Source organism: Typopeltis vanoorti, chromosome 8, assembly GCF_054136105.1.
Source record: "Typopeltis vanoorti isolate ZY-2024b chromosome 8, IOZ_Tvanoo_1.0, whole genome shotgun sequence".
In the NCBI taxonomy this organism is placed as follows: Eukaryota; Metazoa; Arthropoda; class Arachnida; order Uropygi; family Thelyphonidae; genus Typopeltis; species Typopeltis vanoorti.
Window position 1 is genome coordinate 14,966,062 of NC_143556.1, and position 20,124 is coordinate 14,986,185.

The 20,124-nt window shown below is 35.1% G+C and overlaps 1 protein-coding gene across 2 annotated transcripts in view; it reads right to left on the minus strand.

Moving 5' to 3' along the window:
- Positions 1-20,124, minus strand: part of sws (patatin like phospholipase domain containing sws) — a 945,916-nt gene that overhangs the window by 634,863 nt on the left and 290,929 nt on the right. For both annotated transcript variants that reach the window (XM_090396526.1, XM_090396525.1), the window contains exon 14: positions 4,504-4,637. In XM_090396526.1, coding sequence (XP_090252652.1) covers positions 4,504-4,637 — 134 coding nt within the window. The remainder of the gene's footprint in view (positions 1-4,503; positions 4,638-20,124) is intronic.

Below are 20,124 nucleotides of genomic sequence, written 5' to 3' on the forward strand. Positions count from 1 at the left end.
TTAATCTTGATGCTTAACCTTGAGAGATAATGATAGTAACATCATTTAAGTGTATACATTGTATTATTGTCAAAGTGTGAATAAACATATGTTTTATTTATAAGAAGTGCCGTCTGATCTTTTTAGCAACTGCACTGTTCCCAAATAAACCCGATCCTGTAAGTGGGGAAAGAAATTAAACCTTGATACGAAATTTAAGTTAGGAGTTAGCCACGACTGTAATTAACTGTACAGAGGTGCTTTACTAGAGGTATAATTAACTTCTTATGCCAATTAGAGATTTTTAGTGGCGCAGTCCAGAATAATCAAATAAATTTCTAGAAATCTCAGTATAAGTATAATATACTGAAAGTAGAGAAAAGGAATTAAGACTGACTGACTGACTATATAGTAAGGTAATGGATAAAGAATAATACAGATAACGAATGAGAATATAGAAGAAAATCTAAAGAAATAGATATATAAAGAAATCGATAGATAGATTTAAGATAGAAATATTACAAAGGCGCAGCAACAGTAACAGAAACATAAGTAAATATCAAATAAAAGAAAAAAAAACCTCAAAATATTACAAATGTATTCTACACTGGCTGAAATTACACCCATTATGGGTATGATCTCTTGCCTACAAAGAAGACAGAGACTCAACTGTGGCTTCAAATCCAACGTCCAATTCTAGTCCTGAAGTATCATTGTTACAACCCTTTTATCAATGTGCAATCTGAGTTGAGTCTAACCAAATTTCATTCTAGCTAAAATTACATTTACATTATGATAGTACAATCATAAGTGTGATCAGACCACACTTATGATTGTATAATCAAAGAATGCTGCATTTACAAATTTTTTAACATAACATAATCTGTTAATTATGAACCTAAACTTATTTGTTAAGAAAGTGGTGTGGGAGTTCCACTTCAAATTGCTATAAATATGGAGGCCCAAATACCTGACAGTTTTTGTTTTTTTGATTAAGCTACATTTACAATTTAGAGTATCACTACATTTCCTTTCATGCCATTTTATTGTTATACTGTGATCTAATTTGTCTGTTAATGTAAAGTACATATATCTCATTTTGTCGGTATTAATGTTAAATCTGTTGTTACTAAACCATATACTTAGTTTTAACATATCGCTATTAATCCAATTTTTTTTAGATCTTCAAGGGTTGTTTTGGTGTATACTAAAGCTGTATCATCAGCAAAGGATATCATTTTGCCAAAAAGTTTGTATTTACATAGATCATTAACATATATTATAAGTAGGATGGGTCCTAGTACTGACCCTTGTGGGACTCCGTATTTTATTATGTTTGTTGTGCTTTTAAATATATCATAGCTGATATATTGTTTTCTATTATTCACATAGGATCTGAACCAGTCATTACTAATTCTCCTAATGCCATATTTGGACATTTTCAGTAGCAATAGATCATGATGAACACAGTCAAACACTTTAGATATATCAAGAAAAACAGCTGCTGTGTGCATTCCTTCATTTATTCCACTATAGACCTTTTTTTTAAGAAACTCCAATAGCGCTTGTTCAGTATTACATCCGGATCTAAACCCATATTTATTGTTGCATAAGAGGATATTGTATTTAAATAGCTATTTAAGCATTTCGTTTTTTACCAGAATTTCAATAACCTTGGAGATTGTGGATAATATAGATATTTGTCTGTAATTTTTGATTTCATTTCTATTTCCTCCTTTAAATAACAGTACAACTTAAGCAGTCTTATTATTTATTTGCTGGTTAGAGTTTTTTCTTCCTATGTTATATTTAAATACTAATAAAATTCATGTTTGAGATTAACACTGTTACATTTTGGTTTCGGTTTTATATAGTAAGAACACATTATTTTGGGAAACTTTCATTTCAGTTTATATATACATGCGAGTGTGTGTGTGTCATTTCATCTCGATGGAGAGAGTTGACCCTAGAGGTAGTGCAACATCAAGGAAAAGGTGAGGTAAGCTGCACACACTTTCCTGCCTTCCAAAAACTAGTTTATGTTGGGTGGCTGATGGGTATCAAATGTTCAACTAATTTTTGGAAGGTGACAAAGTGCTTGGTACTTGGTTCACCTTTGCTGTGAGTTGCCTGGTAGTGTACAAACTCAGTTCCTCGAGGTATCACATGTGAGGTGGTTTCAGAAGTTAATTTTTTTTTTTTTTTTTTTTTTTTTTTTTTTTTATTGTGGGTCATAGTCAGAAAAGTTTGAATTTGAATTCAATTTGATACAATATAACTGGTTTAATATTATATCAAACCAGTTTCATGTATTTCTTCAAGTCTGTTGACTTATAACTTAAATATAGACTACGTATTGATTTGCATAATGTTTTAGCAACTCCATGTAATTGCAGTCTTCAAAAGCTTCTCTGTGGGCACCTTCCCATATGCATTTTACAGATAAATAAAACTTAAGTACAGATATTTTTTATATTCCAATGATTTCTCAACTATTTTTCATAAAGTGAAAACCTGGTCTTGACAGTATCAATTTTGCATGAGCCCAGCTTGTTTTCTCCAAGTTTCTCCTTCATGATTTTTCTTATGTAATTTTTTTTTCTCCTCATGTTTCCCAAATATGCTCGCATAAATCTTATCTGCAAAACACTCACTAGAGAAATTCCTCTGTAATTCTCACATTCAGTTTCATTCCTCCCCCCCCCCCTTTTTTTTATAGATGTAAGCTATGACAGCTATACTCCAATCATCTATAATTTGACCTTGGGTCTTCTGACCTGCTCAAATATGGAGTTAAAGTTTTGCAATGGCTAGACTGTTCTGAATTATGAAGTGTAGCCACTGCTAAACTTTCATATCTCCATATCTGAGCAAATGATATCTACTCCAGCTGCCTTCCAGGATTTTGATTGCTTTTTCTACTTAAAGTATTAATATCACTCCTGTTTTGCATTCTGCTTGATTTTATACCACTGTTCTGTCGGTCTATTTCATTCAATAGTCTCATTCACTATGTATCTACCATGCTGAATCAATGTTTTCTTTGGAGCCTGATACCAAGACTCAAGGTTTGGTTCTTGATTTCAAACTGTTTAATTTTTTTTTTTTTTTGAGTAATGTTTGTATAGTTGATTCTACGAGTTTGCCTGTAAAAACCACCCAATTTGAATTGTTTTTAAAAAACTTTCTCTTATAGTTATTTCAGTGTGATATTTATTTTTATTCTACTTAAAACTAAGTGATTATTTCTTGTGTCAGAAAACATGAGAACTTATGTACATCATTATGTTAAAATATTGTGTGAGTAATGACAAGCAAACATCATGAACAGAAATTCAGCACGTACTTACCATTATCAGCCTTGCCCTTTCCTCCAAATTTTCTCAAAACTTTTCTGCATTCTAGTGGGATTCATGTCCTACTCTGCTGCTTAGATCTTCTAAAAGGACCACCTTTTACAATTTTTCTTTTACATCAGCTGCCTTCTGTAATGACTTGAAAAATCGCTCCACTTCCTCTTTAGAACTTCCATTTGCCCTTGAAATTGCCTTCCAATCTAGAAGTTTATCTTCATATTTGGGGATGAATGCTCTCACTACTCCCTTTCCTTGATCATTACTGCCCAAATATAACATCCTACATTTATTATTTAGTAGTATCTCATCTGTTTTTATCTTCCTTATCTCAGTAACACCAATTATGTCCACATGCTACTTATCCAGTTGTTCTGTAAGTCTGATTTCATTTCCATTGATACTCCTTATTTCTAACACTAAAACATCAGCTACAAACAGTAGCTGACTTTTAAGTGCTTGTCCTTTCTTCCTGATAAAAAAAAAAGATGGCCTTGGTTAACCAGGTGATGCCCCAGCTGGCATGAAATCTCATCATGCTGTACCACTATGTTAATTTTCGGTTATAGCCAATAAAGGATACAGTTTGGTTCACTAAGTCCCAAATTGCTAGCATATCCTTTGTAACTATTTTAATGGTATTACAACACCAAACCGATTAAATTATAACAAAAGATGTTTATTACCCGACTTATATTTTGCTGGATTTCGAACCAGCATCTTCAGAGAAAACTGCACATTACAGTTAACATGCAACAATGAGTAAGTGAAATAATTCAATTCTAATGGACAAAGTCCTAATTCGGCACACTCTAATGTTGTAAGAGAGATGCTGGTTTGAAATCCAGCAAAATATAAGCCAGTTAATAAACATCTTTTTTTAAATAATTTAGTTGGATTGGTGTTTGTAATACTATTAAAATAAGTTATGAATAACATTCAACACCTGAGCTTGTCTATTATATATCATATCCTTATTCATTCAGTATCCTAATGGATACTGAAATCAGAGGCTGTTTGGAGGATCTCTGTTATTTGGCTTTAACCCTTAAATATACAATTTAAATATACAACCAATATACAATTTACAATACACTTCACATATACAAATATAATTAAATGCTAAATAGATATTCCTTTCTTAATAGCTGAAGAACAAACATTTTCTTACTCATAGATCTGTTGTTTCCCTATCATGCCAATACAGCTTGCATGTCGAGTTTTAATAGTGAAAAGCGAGGGTTCACCTGTCATCACAGCTAAAGCACCAACAATCTCTCCAGAGTGGGCAACAAATAAGATATTCTACATGTGTAAAAAATTTATATTATACAAACAAAATTATAATATTACAATATATTTAGTTCTCAATGGGCTATATAAGTCAATTAGTTTTAAAATTCATTATCTATAATTCAACTAGTTTTAGAAGATTAATAAAAATAAAAATAAAAAAATGTGAACTGAAACAAAAAAGCACCAGTTCAAATTTTCCATCTTAAATGAAGCTAATTTATGGTAATTGGTCCCAGATCATCGAAAGAAAGAATTTCTAAATCTAAAAATAAAAATTACAACTTCAATTGGAAGGGGAAGAAGAAATAATCAGCATTTCATCTATTTACATAATTATAATTTTGTTCCCTGTTATTTCATTTAATCCAGGTTGTTTACAGAAATACCTACTTAGGACTAAAATATACAGGCAAAAGGCTTCATTAGTAATTTGGTTATGCACCTAGCAAAAGTTCACTTATGATGAATTTAACTTTCTAACATAGGATTGCTACAGTATTGAGAGTTTTTGCTCTCGATTTCTGCCTGGTCTCTGATAAGATCCAATAGTTCGAAACAGCTGTCAGGCCAATAAATCCAGATTTAAGCACTAATAAAAGAACATGCGAAAAGTAGAAAGGTTCCATGGTTGATAAGCGGAGAAGAGTGGATATGATAGAAACATTTAAATTACTAAAAGGATTTTATAAGATTGATCACTTATCACACAGCAGGGGAAATATTTCAGCTGTGTGATAAGTGATGGAAGAACAAGAGGTCATCCCTGGAAATTAAGGAAAAGTGTGGTTAACAAGGGTGTAAGAATGAGGTTTTTCGTCTAGAAGGTGAATGAGTGGAATGCATTGCCTGACTCAGTTGCGAGTTCTTCGTCTGTAAATGAATTCAAAAAGTGATATGATAGATATCGCTTTGATAGTTTGGGTCTCCAGCGATGAGTCTACTGGCTCCATGGAGATACCTGTAATAATAATAATCTACATGGAACATTAAACAAAGCAATACATAACCTATATTTAAGTTGTAAGTCAGCAGTTAGAATTGAAGGAAATACAGGAAGATGGCTGGATGTAAAATTAGAGGCAAGACAAGGATGCACATTATGAGGATGTGCTGAAAAGTTGTAATAATCACCAAAGGAATTGAAATAGAACCATGTAACTTACACATTATTCTACATATTCCCCACGAAGTGTTACACACTTGTTACAATGCTGCTGCATCATTTGCAATCCTCTGAGAAAAAAGTTTATTACTTCATCATCTCTGGTAAATTTTGTTCCTTTCAAGTGTTTCTTTAAATTTGGGAATAGGAAATAGTCAGATGGGGCCAGGTCTGGCAAATAGGGTGGGTGAGGCAGACATCAAAAGCCCAAGTTGTGTATTGTTTGTTGGATTTCATAAGCAGTGTGAGCAGGTGCATTGTCCTTCAAAAGCAACACATCTCTGCTCAGTTTCCCGTGGCATTTTTCCTTCAGAATCGTTGAATAAATGGCTGCTGTAATAGGTTCACCTTTTCTGAAGTAATTGGTAAGGATTACACCATCCATATCCCAACAGACAACTGGAGAACCTTTGTGTCTCCACTCCACTGATTGTGGTCTCTGGGTCATAGTGATGAAGTCACGTTTCATCAACAAATGAAAGAAAAAATATCATGTCGATGATATTTTTGCTACTTGGCCACATGCTGAAGAAGAACTTTCCACATTTCTACAACAGATAAATAACCTTCACCCACGTATTCAATTCACCATGGAAAAAGAAAATTCTGGTAGTTTACCATTCTTGGACATCCACCTTACATGGACATCTTCTAGTACTTTGTCTACAAGTGTCTATTGAAAACCTACATTTACTGGCAGATATATTCATCAAAAGTCTGCTCATCACACATCTCAAAAAAGTTGGCATTATCAAATCCTTATTTAATAGAGCACATAAAGTGTGCTCCTCTCCAATAATCTTACAACAAGAATTGTCTACTATAAAAAAAAAAGTTAATAGAATTAAATGGTTTACAACCCTAATCAAATCCAGCAGTTAAATTGATTCCTATGTTCCATTACCTCAAGTTAACTCAACAGACTGCAGAGTTCCAATCCCTTACATTCCAGGCATCTCAGAACCAATAGGCAGAATTTTGAAATATCATCTGATTCCCACGTATATTCCTATCAGCAAAATCTCTTATTCATTACCATCTACAAACAAACTTTCACCTCTATCTTTGGCTGGTGTTTACCAAATTCGTTGTGAATGCAATGTATCTTATTTTGGACAAACGGGCCGTTCTGTGGAAAAAAGAATTAAAGAACATCAATATTATATTGAATACATGAAACCTCATAAGTCTTGTCTAGCACAACACAGCATTGACACAACTCATAATAACCAGTGAGATAAAGCTCTTCTCTTCTATATTCAGGTTCAAACATGAACGCCTTTTTAAATAAATTGTGAAGCTATTTTACATCGGCCAAATCTAAATCGAAATGACTGTCTTTCTCTCAAAAATCTGGGAGACTTTTATTCTATGCTATCATGAATAAAAATTAATTATCTTTAAAGGATTATTCATCATCATCATCAAATTCCTGCATGTACCCTCAAGGGGTGTACAGGATATGATAGTACTACATGAAAAAAATTACATCATTAATTTCCTATCTACAATTTTCCTCCAAATCAGTCTGTTACTTGTCAACACTCCAATATTATCAGATCTTATATTTCTATCATCTAAAGCACTTTGTACCATATCAATCCACCTATATCTTGGTCTTCCTCTCGGTCGTTTTCCTGCCAACCTGGAAGAGAACACTTGTTTTGCTAATCTTTCCTCGCCCATTCTGTTTAAGTGACCATACCACCTGAGATTAGCTCTGCTAATGCATTCCTGGATGCTGACAATGTCAAGTTCTTTCCTAATATCCTTGTTTTTAATATGATACTGCCATTGATGCCATCTGTTCACGCCTATAATCTTTCTCGGGACTCTCATATCTGAAGTCTCTAGTCTTTGGTCAAGTGTTTTACTTCTGACCCAGCCCTCAGATCCATAAGTTAAAGGATTATTTATTAATATTTTCGTTAAGCGTATTAATATTATCGCATTGCAAATGATGGGAATTCTGTGTTTCTGTGGATTCATTACAGATCTCTTTCTCTTCAGAAACTACACACAAACTGTCATTACAAACTCGTTTTGTATTATCACTGTCATCCGAGATTTTTTTTCATTTAAAGAAGGTACCAATATACTTATCCATAACTGAAATACTGTACTCTTACTTGCATATAACTCTCACCCCTAATTTTATTTTTCGAAAAAAGTTTCGCATATACCTCGCAAATGAAAAAAAGCTGAAACATGTTCAGAGAAAGGCGATAGTAACTTGCTCCTGCGGTAAACAACACACTCTCCCCCAATAGTCATTATATTGCAGAGGCAAGAAAACTAGTACTTTTATTATGTCAGTGAATAAGGTATAAGCAGTCTGTGTAATATATTTCTCAACAAATAGTGCAATTAGAGACAACTGGTATAAAAATGACACTAATTAATAAATCACATGTCCCCCTCATACAGAAACTATGCTGTATATATAGACTAAAGCAAAACCATATGTTGCACCATCAAACACAGCTAACTAAAAACTATTGTTATTAATTAGATTGTGTGAGTTCGCTCGGCAGCAATAAAATTCAACCAAAAGTGTTAAAATTCGTAAACGTGTTAAAACTAAGATATATATATATATATATATATAGTGAATGCTGTTATGGCAGTTTCACATATTATTGGAATTCAGTTGAGGAGAGTTAGCATTTCAACTCAATTGTCAGCTTGCTTTTCGCGCGATTTCCGAAAAATATATAAATACTGGAGTTAACTCACAACACATTTTGTCTAAGTATTACTTAGCACTTCTGAAGATATATTGAGCCTTGGTTGAAGGAGGAAAACCTTCAACAATAAAAATCAATAAACAACAAGCAATTGGTTGAAATGTAATCATGTGGATAACACATGTTCACTTCAAATCTGACAAAACAGCAAGGGAAGATGGAAGCAATAAAACCATATTGTTTTTCACTTCACCGCTCTTTTATTACTCGTCATTCTGCCGCTACAAATTAAAATAGTGGCAGAATGTTCATGGAATGAACATTCTGCTGCTTTTTTTTTTTTTTTTTTTAAGTACACATATTCATTTTATTTTAATAATTTTTACTTACTTATTCAATTTTAATTTGTTTTGTTTGGATAATTAAAATATATAGATTTATTTGGTTAATTTAAGCCTGTGGACCACCTGTCCCATTGTCGCGGATCACAAGTGGTCCGTGGACCATAGGTTGAGAAACACTGCTAGAGGGTTCTCTCACCTTATGTGACACCTAATTCATAAGTAGTATAGAAATAGAAGACATGACACAACATAAATAAAAAATGAATTTTAATTAGGAAAAGTATTTTTGAAAAATTTTCTAGTGTTTTTTAACTTCTTTTTTTTGGGGGGGGGGGGGCTTTGGCCCCCTCTCTGGGTGCGCCACTGACTCTGTTGAACAAAGATTTGAAGATGCCCATTTTTTGGAGATGTATGAAATGCTGAATCTTGCTGCAGATAGTGGCCTATGAAGGTAGGTTTAAGATAAATAGTAGTATTTCAGAAGGTGTTCAGGAAAGGAGGATGTCCAAGAAGGCTAATTGTCCATCCTTTTCTTTTACCATTAATGCATGGGTGTAGGCTGTTAATTTTGATTAAAAAGATAAGTAGAGAATCTTCTGAGTCTAACCAGATGGCAAACACATCATCTACATATCTGGGTTGTAATGAAGAGAATAGGATTCTTCAAGATGCTCTAAGTAGAAATTATCAAGTGCAGGTAACAAGGGGCTTCCCAAAGTAGTTCCTTCAATCTGTTTGTAGAATTGGCTCCTGCAGATGAAATAGCATGAGTGCATGACAAGGTCGAACAGTTCAACTATGTCTGGAGGAAACTCATCTGATAACAGTTAGAGTTGTCAGCCAGAGATACACTAATAAATAAGGACTGGATATTGAAATTAATCATAAAGTCTGTAAGCTGAAAGGTTAAGTTTTTTTATTTTTGTTAAAAAACCTGATGAATTCTTCATTAAGGTTTGTGTGGCCAGTGGTGGACTTATAAGACTAGCTAGGAATTTAACTAAGCAATAGGTGGGGGAGTCTATGCAGTCCATTATAGGTCTCAGTGGAATTTCTTCCTCAAGTATTTTTGGAAGGCCATAAAAATGCAGACTTCTACCAAAATGAGTCATCAATTTCTTAGTGTCTTCATCCTAACTAATTACTCTGTTGAATAAGGAATTTTGTTAATTTGGCTGTTGGTAGGGCTCTGGAGAATCTCCTGGCAACAGAAGATAATTTTTTTTTGTTGTACTCAGTGGTGTCCATGATAACTACAGCTTTACCCTTGTCTGATTTTGTTACGGTGAGATGGTTATTATGTGCACATGTTCAGAGAGCATGTGTGGAAACAATAGCATGAAAAAAAGTTTGACAATAAAATAGGTGATAATTTATTCAAAGTTAAAAAAAAACAGTGAAATTAAAAATAAAGTGGACAATAATGATATCGAGAAACAAAGTGTAGTTAACAGTAAGGTGATGAGTGGGATTGATGGCGAACAAGTGTGTGTGTGTGTGTGACTAACATTAAAATAGAGTGAATGAAAGTCAAAAAAGGACACAAGATTTGGAAACTCAGTTGGTGAAGATGGGGAGGATGCAAAGTGAAATGAAGAGAATTGCAGATGTATGGAAGAGTGAAAGGTGGAAAAAACAAGGTCAAAACAAGGTTTGTTTCATGGAGGTAAAATCAATAGCAATTGAAGTGTTGGATAGGACTAAGCAAACATAGAAGTCGGTAGGATAGTAGGGACAAATGACTTGACTGAAAACAAGGAGAATGTAAGATTGGATATCAGGAGGTTGTTGAAAAGGATAAAAGATAGTGTGATAGGAAGGGTAGTCAGTGTGTTTCCCAGGTATGACAGTGATGAGATGAGGTGGAGAGCGTGAATTAGCAGAAATGTGTGAAGAGAAAGAAGTGCAGTTTTTTAATGTGTGGAACGAGTTTGAAGGAAGAATTAAACTGTATAAGAGTGATGGAATGAATTTGAATGGTTTTGGTGTGCAATTTGAAGAGAAAATGCTGTGAAAGGGAGAGTAATGAGTGTAGAGAATGAATCTGAGAAAGCAAGAAATGATGTGAAAGAGCAGGAGAGTAAGGAAGGAGAGATTGAAGTGTTGCTTATGAATGAAGAAGTAGGTAGCATGAGTGTAGAGGAGTGAAAAAGTGTGCAAGACAAACAGGAAAACAGAGAGAAAGACTCAAGTGGACAGGGAAACACAGCGTGAGAAAGGTTGATGCTCCAAGAGGAAGTGAATGCATGTGTAGACAAAAAAGGGAAGGATGATGACCTGGGATGTAGGGAAACAGTTGGAATTAAAGTTTCTGGAATGAGTAAGAAGAAAAAGAAATGCCTCGAGGAAAGTATGGAGAAGTCACATCTAATAAGTGGTATCAGTGAAACTTGCTATAGATCCAGGAATGAGCTGCTGTTATGTTTGTATACAAATGCCAGAAGTATCAGGAATAAGGGGAAATGAAATGGTTGCATTGATTGAATTTGTTCACCCAAAAATAGTCGGCATAAGTGAGACATGGTTGGATGAGGTGACATCCTGAACGAATGAGAGAAGGAAGCTATGATATATTTTGTGAAGATAGAAAGAATAAAAGGGGGGATGAAGATGAGGACTAAGTAATTATTATGGGGGATTTTAATTATGGTAACATTGATTGGAAGGAGGAGAGGACACATGTGAGGAAGGAAATGGATTTTATTCAATTATTAAGGGATAACTATCTGAGACAGCATGTAAATGAAAATACTACGGGTGTGAGAGTGCTTGACCTGGTAATAGCATCTCACAATTTGACTGTAATGAATATGACCATGTTGCCACCTATTGGTGAGAGTGATCATAAGGTCTTGACCTGGGAGGTGGCTAAAGGTGTGGAATTTTTGATTAAGACAGGGTATATGTGGAATTACCGTGCTGGCAAGTATGACAAGCTTAGGAGATTGCTTGGATCAGTACCATGGCATGTACAACTGCAAGGGCTGGACGTCGATAGAGCATGGGAAGTGGTCAACGAGCATTTACAGGAGGTTATGGCTGATTGTATACCTAGGGTCCGAATAGTAAAACAAGTAGGGGTTAAATGGATGAATAACACCATTCAGCTTGAGTTGCAAAAAAAGAAACAACTGTGGAGGGAATTTAAAGAAAGGGGTGACCTGCAGGCACACAAACAGTATGAAGTGCAGGTCAGAAGGGTAATGAGTGTGGTAAAAACAGCAAAAGCCGATTATGAAAGGAAACTAGCTATGCAAGCAAAAGAGAATCCCAAACAGTTCTTTCAATATGCTGCAAGCAAGAAAAAACTGTACATGGCAAAATGATTTTAAGGAATGACGATAGTAAGGAGGTCACTGAACCAGTCGATATAGTGGAGTTACTGAGCGTGCACTTTGCAAAAAGTATATCATCCAGGTGGTGACATTGAAAAAATGAAGGAGCCATTAATTTATATGGGAATTGTGATGAATGAAGTGGAGGTGAATAGTCTATTACAGAACCTTAATGTGAATACATCTGTGGGATTGGATGGTATACCAGCATGGGTCTTGCGTGAAGCGGCTAAGGAATTATCAGTGCCCTTGACCATGTTTTTTAATCTAAGTCTTGGGTCTGGTTTAGTCCCGAAGGCGTGGAAAGAGGGGAAAATAGTTTCACTGCATAAAGGACGATCCAAGACTATGGTTGCAAATTACCGACCGATCAGCATATCAGGAGTTGTTGTCAAGGTCTTGGAGAAAGTAGTCAAGAGAAAAATACAGGAATGGATTGATGAAAATGAGACACTGTACAGGGGACAGCATGGCTTTGTAAAGGGTAGATCATGCCTGAGTAACTTGCCCAAGTTTTATAACAAGATGACGGCTGAACTGGATAAGGGTAATGGGTTTACAGTGATACTGCTGGACCTGGCAAAGGTGTTTGACAGGATACCACATGGATTTCTAATCCGTAAACTACAACATATGGGAATGGATATAGGGTTGGTGAGATGGATAGGTGGGTGGTTGATGGAGAGATATCAAAGAGTGATTTATTCAGGAATGGAGTCCAAAAGACGGCCTGTGACTAGTGGGGTGCCGCAGGGTTCTGTTCTTGGACCACTGCTGTTTAATCTGTTCATTAACGATATAGGGAAGGATCTAAGTGGAACAGTTCATTTGTTCACTGATGATGCAAAGTTGGGTAGGGTGATAGTGAATGCAGAAGATGTCAAAGTCTTGCAGGATGACTTAGATAGATTGGAGTTCTGGGCTAAGGAGAATGGATGTCAATTTAATGTGACAAAATGTAAGGTTATGCATTTTGGGGTGAAAAGATTAGCAGCAGTATACCACATGGGTGGAACTGTACTCCAAGAGATTGATGAGGCCAGGGACTTGGGAGTGTTGGTGGATAGGGAGATGAAGTTTAGGGACACATTACGAAAGTAGCTAAATCAGCTCATCAACTCAACTTGGTTATTGAAAAATACCTTAACAAGCAGAGACAAGCAAGTTATTGTACCTCTGTACTGAGCCTTGATAAGACCTCATCTTGACTACTGTGCCCAGATTTGGTAACCTCGGTTCCTTCTTGATGGAGAGGAGGTGGAGAGGATCCAGAGGCAAGTGACTAAGATGATAGCAGGTCTATGGAATGAACCATATGAGAACAGGTTGAAGATTTGTGGGTTGCAGAAACTAGTTGATAGGCAGAAAAGGGGAGATATGATTGAGACATTCAAACTGCTAAAGGGATTCTATAGGATTAATTCAGAGGATATTTTTGAGATCAGGACTGGTGGTGGGAGAACTAGGGGACACCTATGGAAGCTGGGCAAGCGTGTGGTTAGCAGTGGTGTTAGAGCTGGGTTCTTTACTTTTAGTGTGGTAAATGAGTGGAATAAGCTGCAAGAGTCTGTTGTGGGTGCTATGATGGTGAGCAAGTTCAAGGCAAGGTATGATAGATACTGTGAGAATGTCGTATAGTTGTGTGGACATGATGTTTAGAGCCTCCTTCGATGAGTCAAGGACTCCCTGGAGTTGCCGAAATAATAATAATAATAATAATTAAAGATTTTTTAATAGATTTAAATAGAATGTAAGTAACTGTAAATTCATTTATTTTCAGTTATTAAATTTTGTAATCTAGTATGTAGACTCACATACTAGCAGTAAGTCATCTTTTAGCCCTTTTTTAATGTTTTTTTACATTTCCTACTATTTACACTTTCCTGTTATTTGCACTTTTCTCCATCAGTCCCCTGAAAAGTGTAAAAAAAAAGGGGTTTTTACTGTATTATTATTATCTGACTTCCATGGAGTCAAAGAACTCATCAAGCCAGGTTCTTTCATGCTCTATATTCTTTCATGCCAAAATATCATAAAACTAGGTCTTGAATCCATTCACAGTTCCTGCATTCACCATGCTTTCAGGCAATGTATTCCATATAACAATCACTCTCCACTCAAAGAACCTGCTTCTCACTCCCATCCTCCTTATACAGCTTCCATGGATATCTTCTAGTTCTACCATTGCCACCCTCTACTCCATGAAATGTTTTCTCTACATTAATCTGGTAACAACCCCTAACCAACTTATGTGCCTTGGCTGGCATATCATTTTCTTTAGAAGCAAAGCACACTAGGACAAAAATAATTTGTGTACCAATCTATAAAAACGGCTTGTGTAACCCAAGCTTTCTTTTTTCATTTCCAATAGACTGAAAGCATGGCTTTTAGCCCCTTGAAGGCACATGGTGTCTGTGAATGGTAAGCTTCGTTGGTTTAAGCTTCAAAGTTCCAGAAACATTTGCACCCAACAAAAGTGTAAGTCTATCTTTTGCAGCTTTAAAACCTGGAGTGGAATGTTCTTCACAGGATATGAAGGTGATTAATAGCAACTTCTTCCAGTAGAGTCCAGTCTCATCAACATTAAAAATGAGATCAGAAGGATAACTTCCTTGTTCTACACAGTCTTGAAATTCTTTAGGAAAAGCAGCCGTAGCCACAACATCTGTAATTGCTGCCTCACCACATAATTTGACACTATGGCACTTACTTCGAGACTTAAATCTCATGAACTAACCTTTGCTTCCTAAAAATGTTTCTTCACTTCCATCTGTCTTTTTAATATCGTCAAAAATTGTTTTGCTTTCTCAGTTATAACATCCTGCGTCAGAGGAATGTTTTTCTGATTCAAGTCATCCACCCATAATGATAATATTTTTTCCATTTTTTCATGAAGTTTACCCCTGCTATAACTTTCATGTTTTGCATTTAGTATTGCATAGATTGTTGTGCAGTTTGTTTTATTCTATCTGCATTTTTCATAATTGTAGTAACAGTCGATGGAGGTAAGTTCATACTTCTACAGACATTAGCACGTGTCTGCCCATCTTCCATTCTTCAAATCACCTCCATCTTCTTTTCAAGTGCGATTGATTTCCGCGCCTTCTTAACACCAAGTTCTGCTAACTTTTCTGCACTTCTTTTATCAGTGTGTGAGGCTGCATTTAGAAATCTTCCTGTGTTGGTTGGCTTCCTATATCCTGAGAAGGTGAGTTCATTAACTTCTAATAGAATATCTAGAAAAGGAAGTTTTCTATTTTCTTCTTGTTCTAAAGTGAATTTTATGGTGTTGTGCAAATTGTTGAGATAATCTTTAAAATTGATAAGTTCATCTGTTGTTCCATTCCATATGATGAAAATATCGTCTACATAGCATAGCCATATTTTTGTTTTTTTATGGTAATTCTTTTCAAATTTTTCCATAAATAGGTTTGCTAATACCGGTGATAATGATGAACCCATGGCCAGTCCTTTTTGTTCCCAGATTATGTCTTGATAGGTGAAAAAAATATTGTTTATACAATGTTTAAAAAGATCTAAGATGTCCGGAAGGAAGAGGTCTTTTAGGAGATTCAAAATTTCTTGTCTCGGGACGTTTGTAAACAAGCTGATAATGTCTAGACTTGCTAAGATGTCTGATGGACCAATGTATATCTCACTTTTTCTATGAAATGTGTACTATTTTTTATGAAGGAAGATGTTTTTCCTATATGATGTGAAATCATGTTGGTGAGGTATTTCGCCAAGTCGGTGAATCTCTTCCATCTACTATTGGTCTTAAAGGTATATCTGTCTTGTGGATCTTTGGAACACCATAGATTCTTGGTATCAAAGGATGTTTTGATTGTAAGTATTTTTTAAGTTCTTCCGTCCAGAGAGGCACTTTTTTTTATGAGATCATTTGTTTTTTTGTGTGTATGCCAAGTTGGGTATCTGTCTAAGGGTTTGTAGGTGTTTGTATCCTCCAGGAGACTTTTCGTTTTATTATCATATTCTGTAGCATTTAAAACGACAGTTGCGTTGTCTTTATCCGCTTTGATTATGACAATATTTTTGTCATCCTTTAATTTTTTTAAGGCAAGCATATTCATTGTAAGTAGATTCCTATGAGGTAATCTGCTTTTTAATAGTAAAGCTGTACTCTATACAGATAAGATCTGCCATGTTGTCTGGTAGATTTCTAATTCCTTTTTCTATTTGTGCTATGATATCAATTTTTGGTAGGAAACGTGGGATTAAGGCAAAGTTAAAACCCTTAAGTAAAAGGTTGTTCTCTTCTTTTGTTAGGACTCTTGATGAAAGGTTAATAACTACTTTTGAATAATCTAGTTGTTTTTTATGTATTTCTTTCTTCTGAAGGAGTAAGTTGAACTTATGAATTATATGTATGTTTCTTCTGTTCTGAGATCGCTATTGCTTTGTTGAATGTAACACTGTCAATGTTGTTCCATAGGTAGGATGGAAGAGATGTGGCCATTTCATTATGAAGAGAAAAAGTGTTATTACTAATTATGCTTATTCAGCTCTAGTGACTGTAATTCTTTCTAATAGCTCCTGTAGCAACCTTGACAGTCTTGTATGGAGCTATGGCCATAAGAGAGAAGACAGGAAAGATGAAGTCAGTGTTTTGTCCTAAAGGAGATGAGGAGTTGGGAATAGTTATAGACCTAATAGGATTTTTCTATGGAATTACACTTTTGGGGTGGGGACTTTCGACCTTCATATTAAGGTCATCATCTGGAGTATATACAAATATACAAGGACAAGCTGAGTTACATTTCACACAGTATGCTAAAGAAACAATGATTTGATCAACGGTTTATTCTACTGCCATGACTTCTAGTGAAAATATAATATATTAAAAAAAAATACATATAAAATTAAAAAATTAATTAATTATTTAGAAACTACATCAAAGCTAAATTCTATTTAGGATAACATAAGAGAAACATTCTTTCATATAGATAGTTTTTTTACAGTAATAATGATGTCCTAGTTTAACATGACAACTGCTATATTAGATTTAAGATTCTGGATTATCTACAGTCCTGTTTATAGTTAACTCTTAGGGAGAAAGGTTCCATGGATAGAATATGTGCCTTCCATAGGCTTGGGATTTTTAGACCATCATTATTGTTTGGATTCAGGGAGATTGATAAGAATCTCACAGGCTTCCTTAAATTTACGTCCATACAATATTTTGGTGTGATGTAAACAACTGTGCTTTTCCAGTCAATTCCATGTAAACTATTCAGGGCATGATCAGAAAGGCCAGCTTCATCATAGTTATATTTAATGTGCCATTTATGTTCCTTTAGTCTGATAGGAATTGTGCATCTTGTTTCCCCATATATGGGGAAACAAGTGCAATATATGGGGATTACAGGTGCAATAAGTATGGTATACTCCACGGTGGGCCAGCAGAGGGAGTGGGTCTTTGTATGAGTTCAGGAAGCTTTTTAATTTTGCAAGAGGTTTAAAAGGTAGCTTTAAGGTTGTATTTCTGTAGAATTCTGTTTATTTTATCTGATGTCCCTTTAATGTAATGAATGATTATAGTTTTATTGCAGTCTGGTTTATCTTTGTTTTTTATTGAGGTCTTGTAGAGAATTTTGTTAATATGCTTTGGCTGTAACCATTTTTAGAAAAATATTGCTGATAACTTTAAATCATTTTTAAGTGCTTGTTCTTTGGAGAAAATCTTCAAAGCCCTGTTTTTTAGAGTATTAATGACACCTATTTTTTGTGTTGTGTGGTGGTAAACAGTGAAGGAAAGACTGCCAGAAGGATAACGTGAGATGTATATCTAGAAACGGAAGTGTGTTCTGCTTTTCAATCTCAATTGCGAACTGTATGCATTTGTGTTATTTGTTTAGGTGGCTAAGGAAAGTGTCTAGTGCCTGGCAGCCATAGGGCCAGATTGTGCAAACATCGTCAAAGTATCTAAGCCAGTGGGTTTTAAAGGAGAAGAATCTAGAGCATGTTGCTCAAAATTTTCCATATAAAAAAATATAAAAGTTAGCAATGGGGGGGGGGGGGGGGGGTAATGGCAAGCCCATGGCCATGCCTTCTTTTTGTAGGTAGAAAGTGTTTTGCAATGCAAAATAACTAAAACGTAATACATGTGCAAAGAGCGCTGTGATATCAGGAGGTAATTTGTCCTGTAAAAGAAGGATTGTGTCATTGATTGGGACATTCGTAAAGAGGGCAGAGACATCAAAACTGACTAATAAATCATCTTTTTCTAATGTAATGACTTTGATTATGTTTATGAAGTGTTGTGTGCTTCTGATATAGTAGGGAGAATGACCTACCAACTCCTTGAGTGTTGCCACTAATTTCATGGCTAGGTGATAATTCAGGCTGTCTATACCTTCGACTATCACCTAGAGTGGTGTGTTTTGTTTGTGTATCTTTGGTAGACCGTAAATTCTCGGAGAACAAGCGTAGTGCAGAAGTAATTTTTTTCAGGCCATGTAGTAACTGATTTAAGTAGTTTCTCTGTTTTATTTTTTATTCTATTGGTTGGGTTGTAGTTAACAATTATGTACTATTGTCCAAGACTAGCAAATTCATTTTTTCTAAATATGTGGTTCGGTTTAGAATAACAGTGGCAATTCCTTTATCGGCTCTAGTTATTACGATGTCCGGATTTGATTTTAGTGATTTCACTGCTGTTAATTTGTGTTTCGTCAAGTTGCTTGTTGTTTTCTTATAATTTATATTTAAAATGTTGGCGGTTTCTAAATCTGAATGCTGGTCACTGTGCAAAACTAAAAGAAAAGATTCTGATAATTCATGGAGATGCAACAGCGACAATCAATATGTCAAGTTGAAGATTCATGTTTCTGGTTTGATCAATCAACTGGCATTTTTAAAATGTTGTAGGGAAAGCAATATCATTCCGAATTGCATCAAACTAAAGAGAAAATTTACCTCAACAAACGAATATACCACCTCATGGAGAAAGCATTATTCAGAGAACAGATCCAGGCTACTAGAAAAAACTTGGCCTTTACTCAAAACCAGGTATACAAAATTTAAAATCTGAACTTTCAAGTTAGTTGAACTCAGATGTTTGGGTTATCCACGAGAAGATTACGGACAACATGGCGAACCATATCCTTCAAACTAAGAAAGAAAATCTCATATTCAAATTTCATGGACTAAAAGATCAACAAAACCAATGGACATTTTTGAATTTCTCCGCAGTGAACGTTAACAACCAGAAGCAAGAAATAACAGGAGCCACCAATCGCCTGCAGGTAATAGTAACGTAGTTAACCTATCCAACTATGCCTTAAACAAAGATGAACTCTCGCTACTCAGCAAAGGTCTAAATTTTACCGTAACACCCAGATCGACGAACAAAACTGGATTTTATTTGTAATATTGAAAAAGGCTTAAGATTCATCCCAAATACCACATGCAGATAAAATACATTTAGAAATCGCCAACATTTTAAATATAAATTATAAGAAAACAACAAGCAACTTGACGAAACACAAATTAACAGCAGTGAAATCACTAAAATCAAATCTGGACATCATAATAACTAGAGCCGATAAAGGAATTGCCACATATTTAGAAAAAATGAATCTGCTAGTTTCAGACAATAGTACATACCAAATTGTTAACAACCCAACCAATAGAATAAAAAATAAACTCTTTCCTACTTAAATCAGTTACTACATGGCACGAAGATGCAATCAAAAAATTACTTCTGCACTACGCTTGTTCTCCGAGAATTTACGGTCTACCAAAGATACACAAACAAAACACACCACTCTGGCTGATAGTCAAAGGTATAGACAGCCTGAATTATCACCTAGCCAAGAAATTAGCGGCAACACTCAAGGAGTTGGTAGGTCATTCTCCCTCTTATATCAGAAACACACAACACTTCATAAACATAATCAAAGACATTACATTAGAAAAAGATGATTTATTAGTCAGTTATGACGTCTC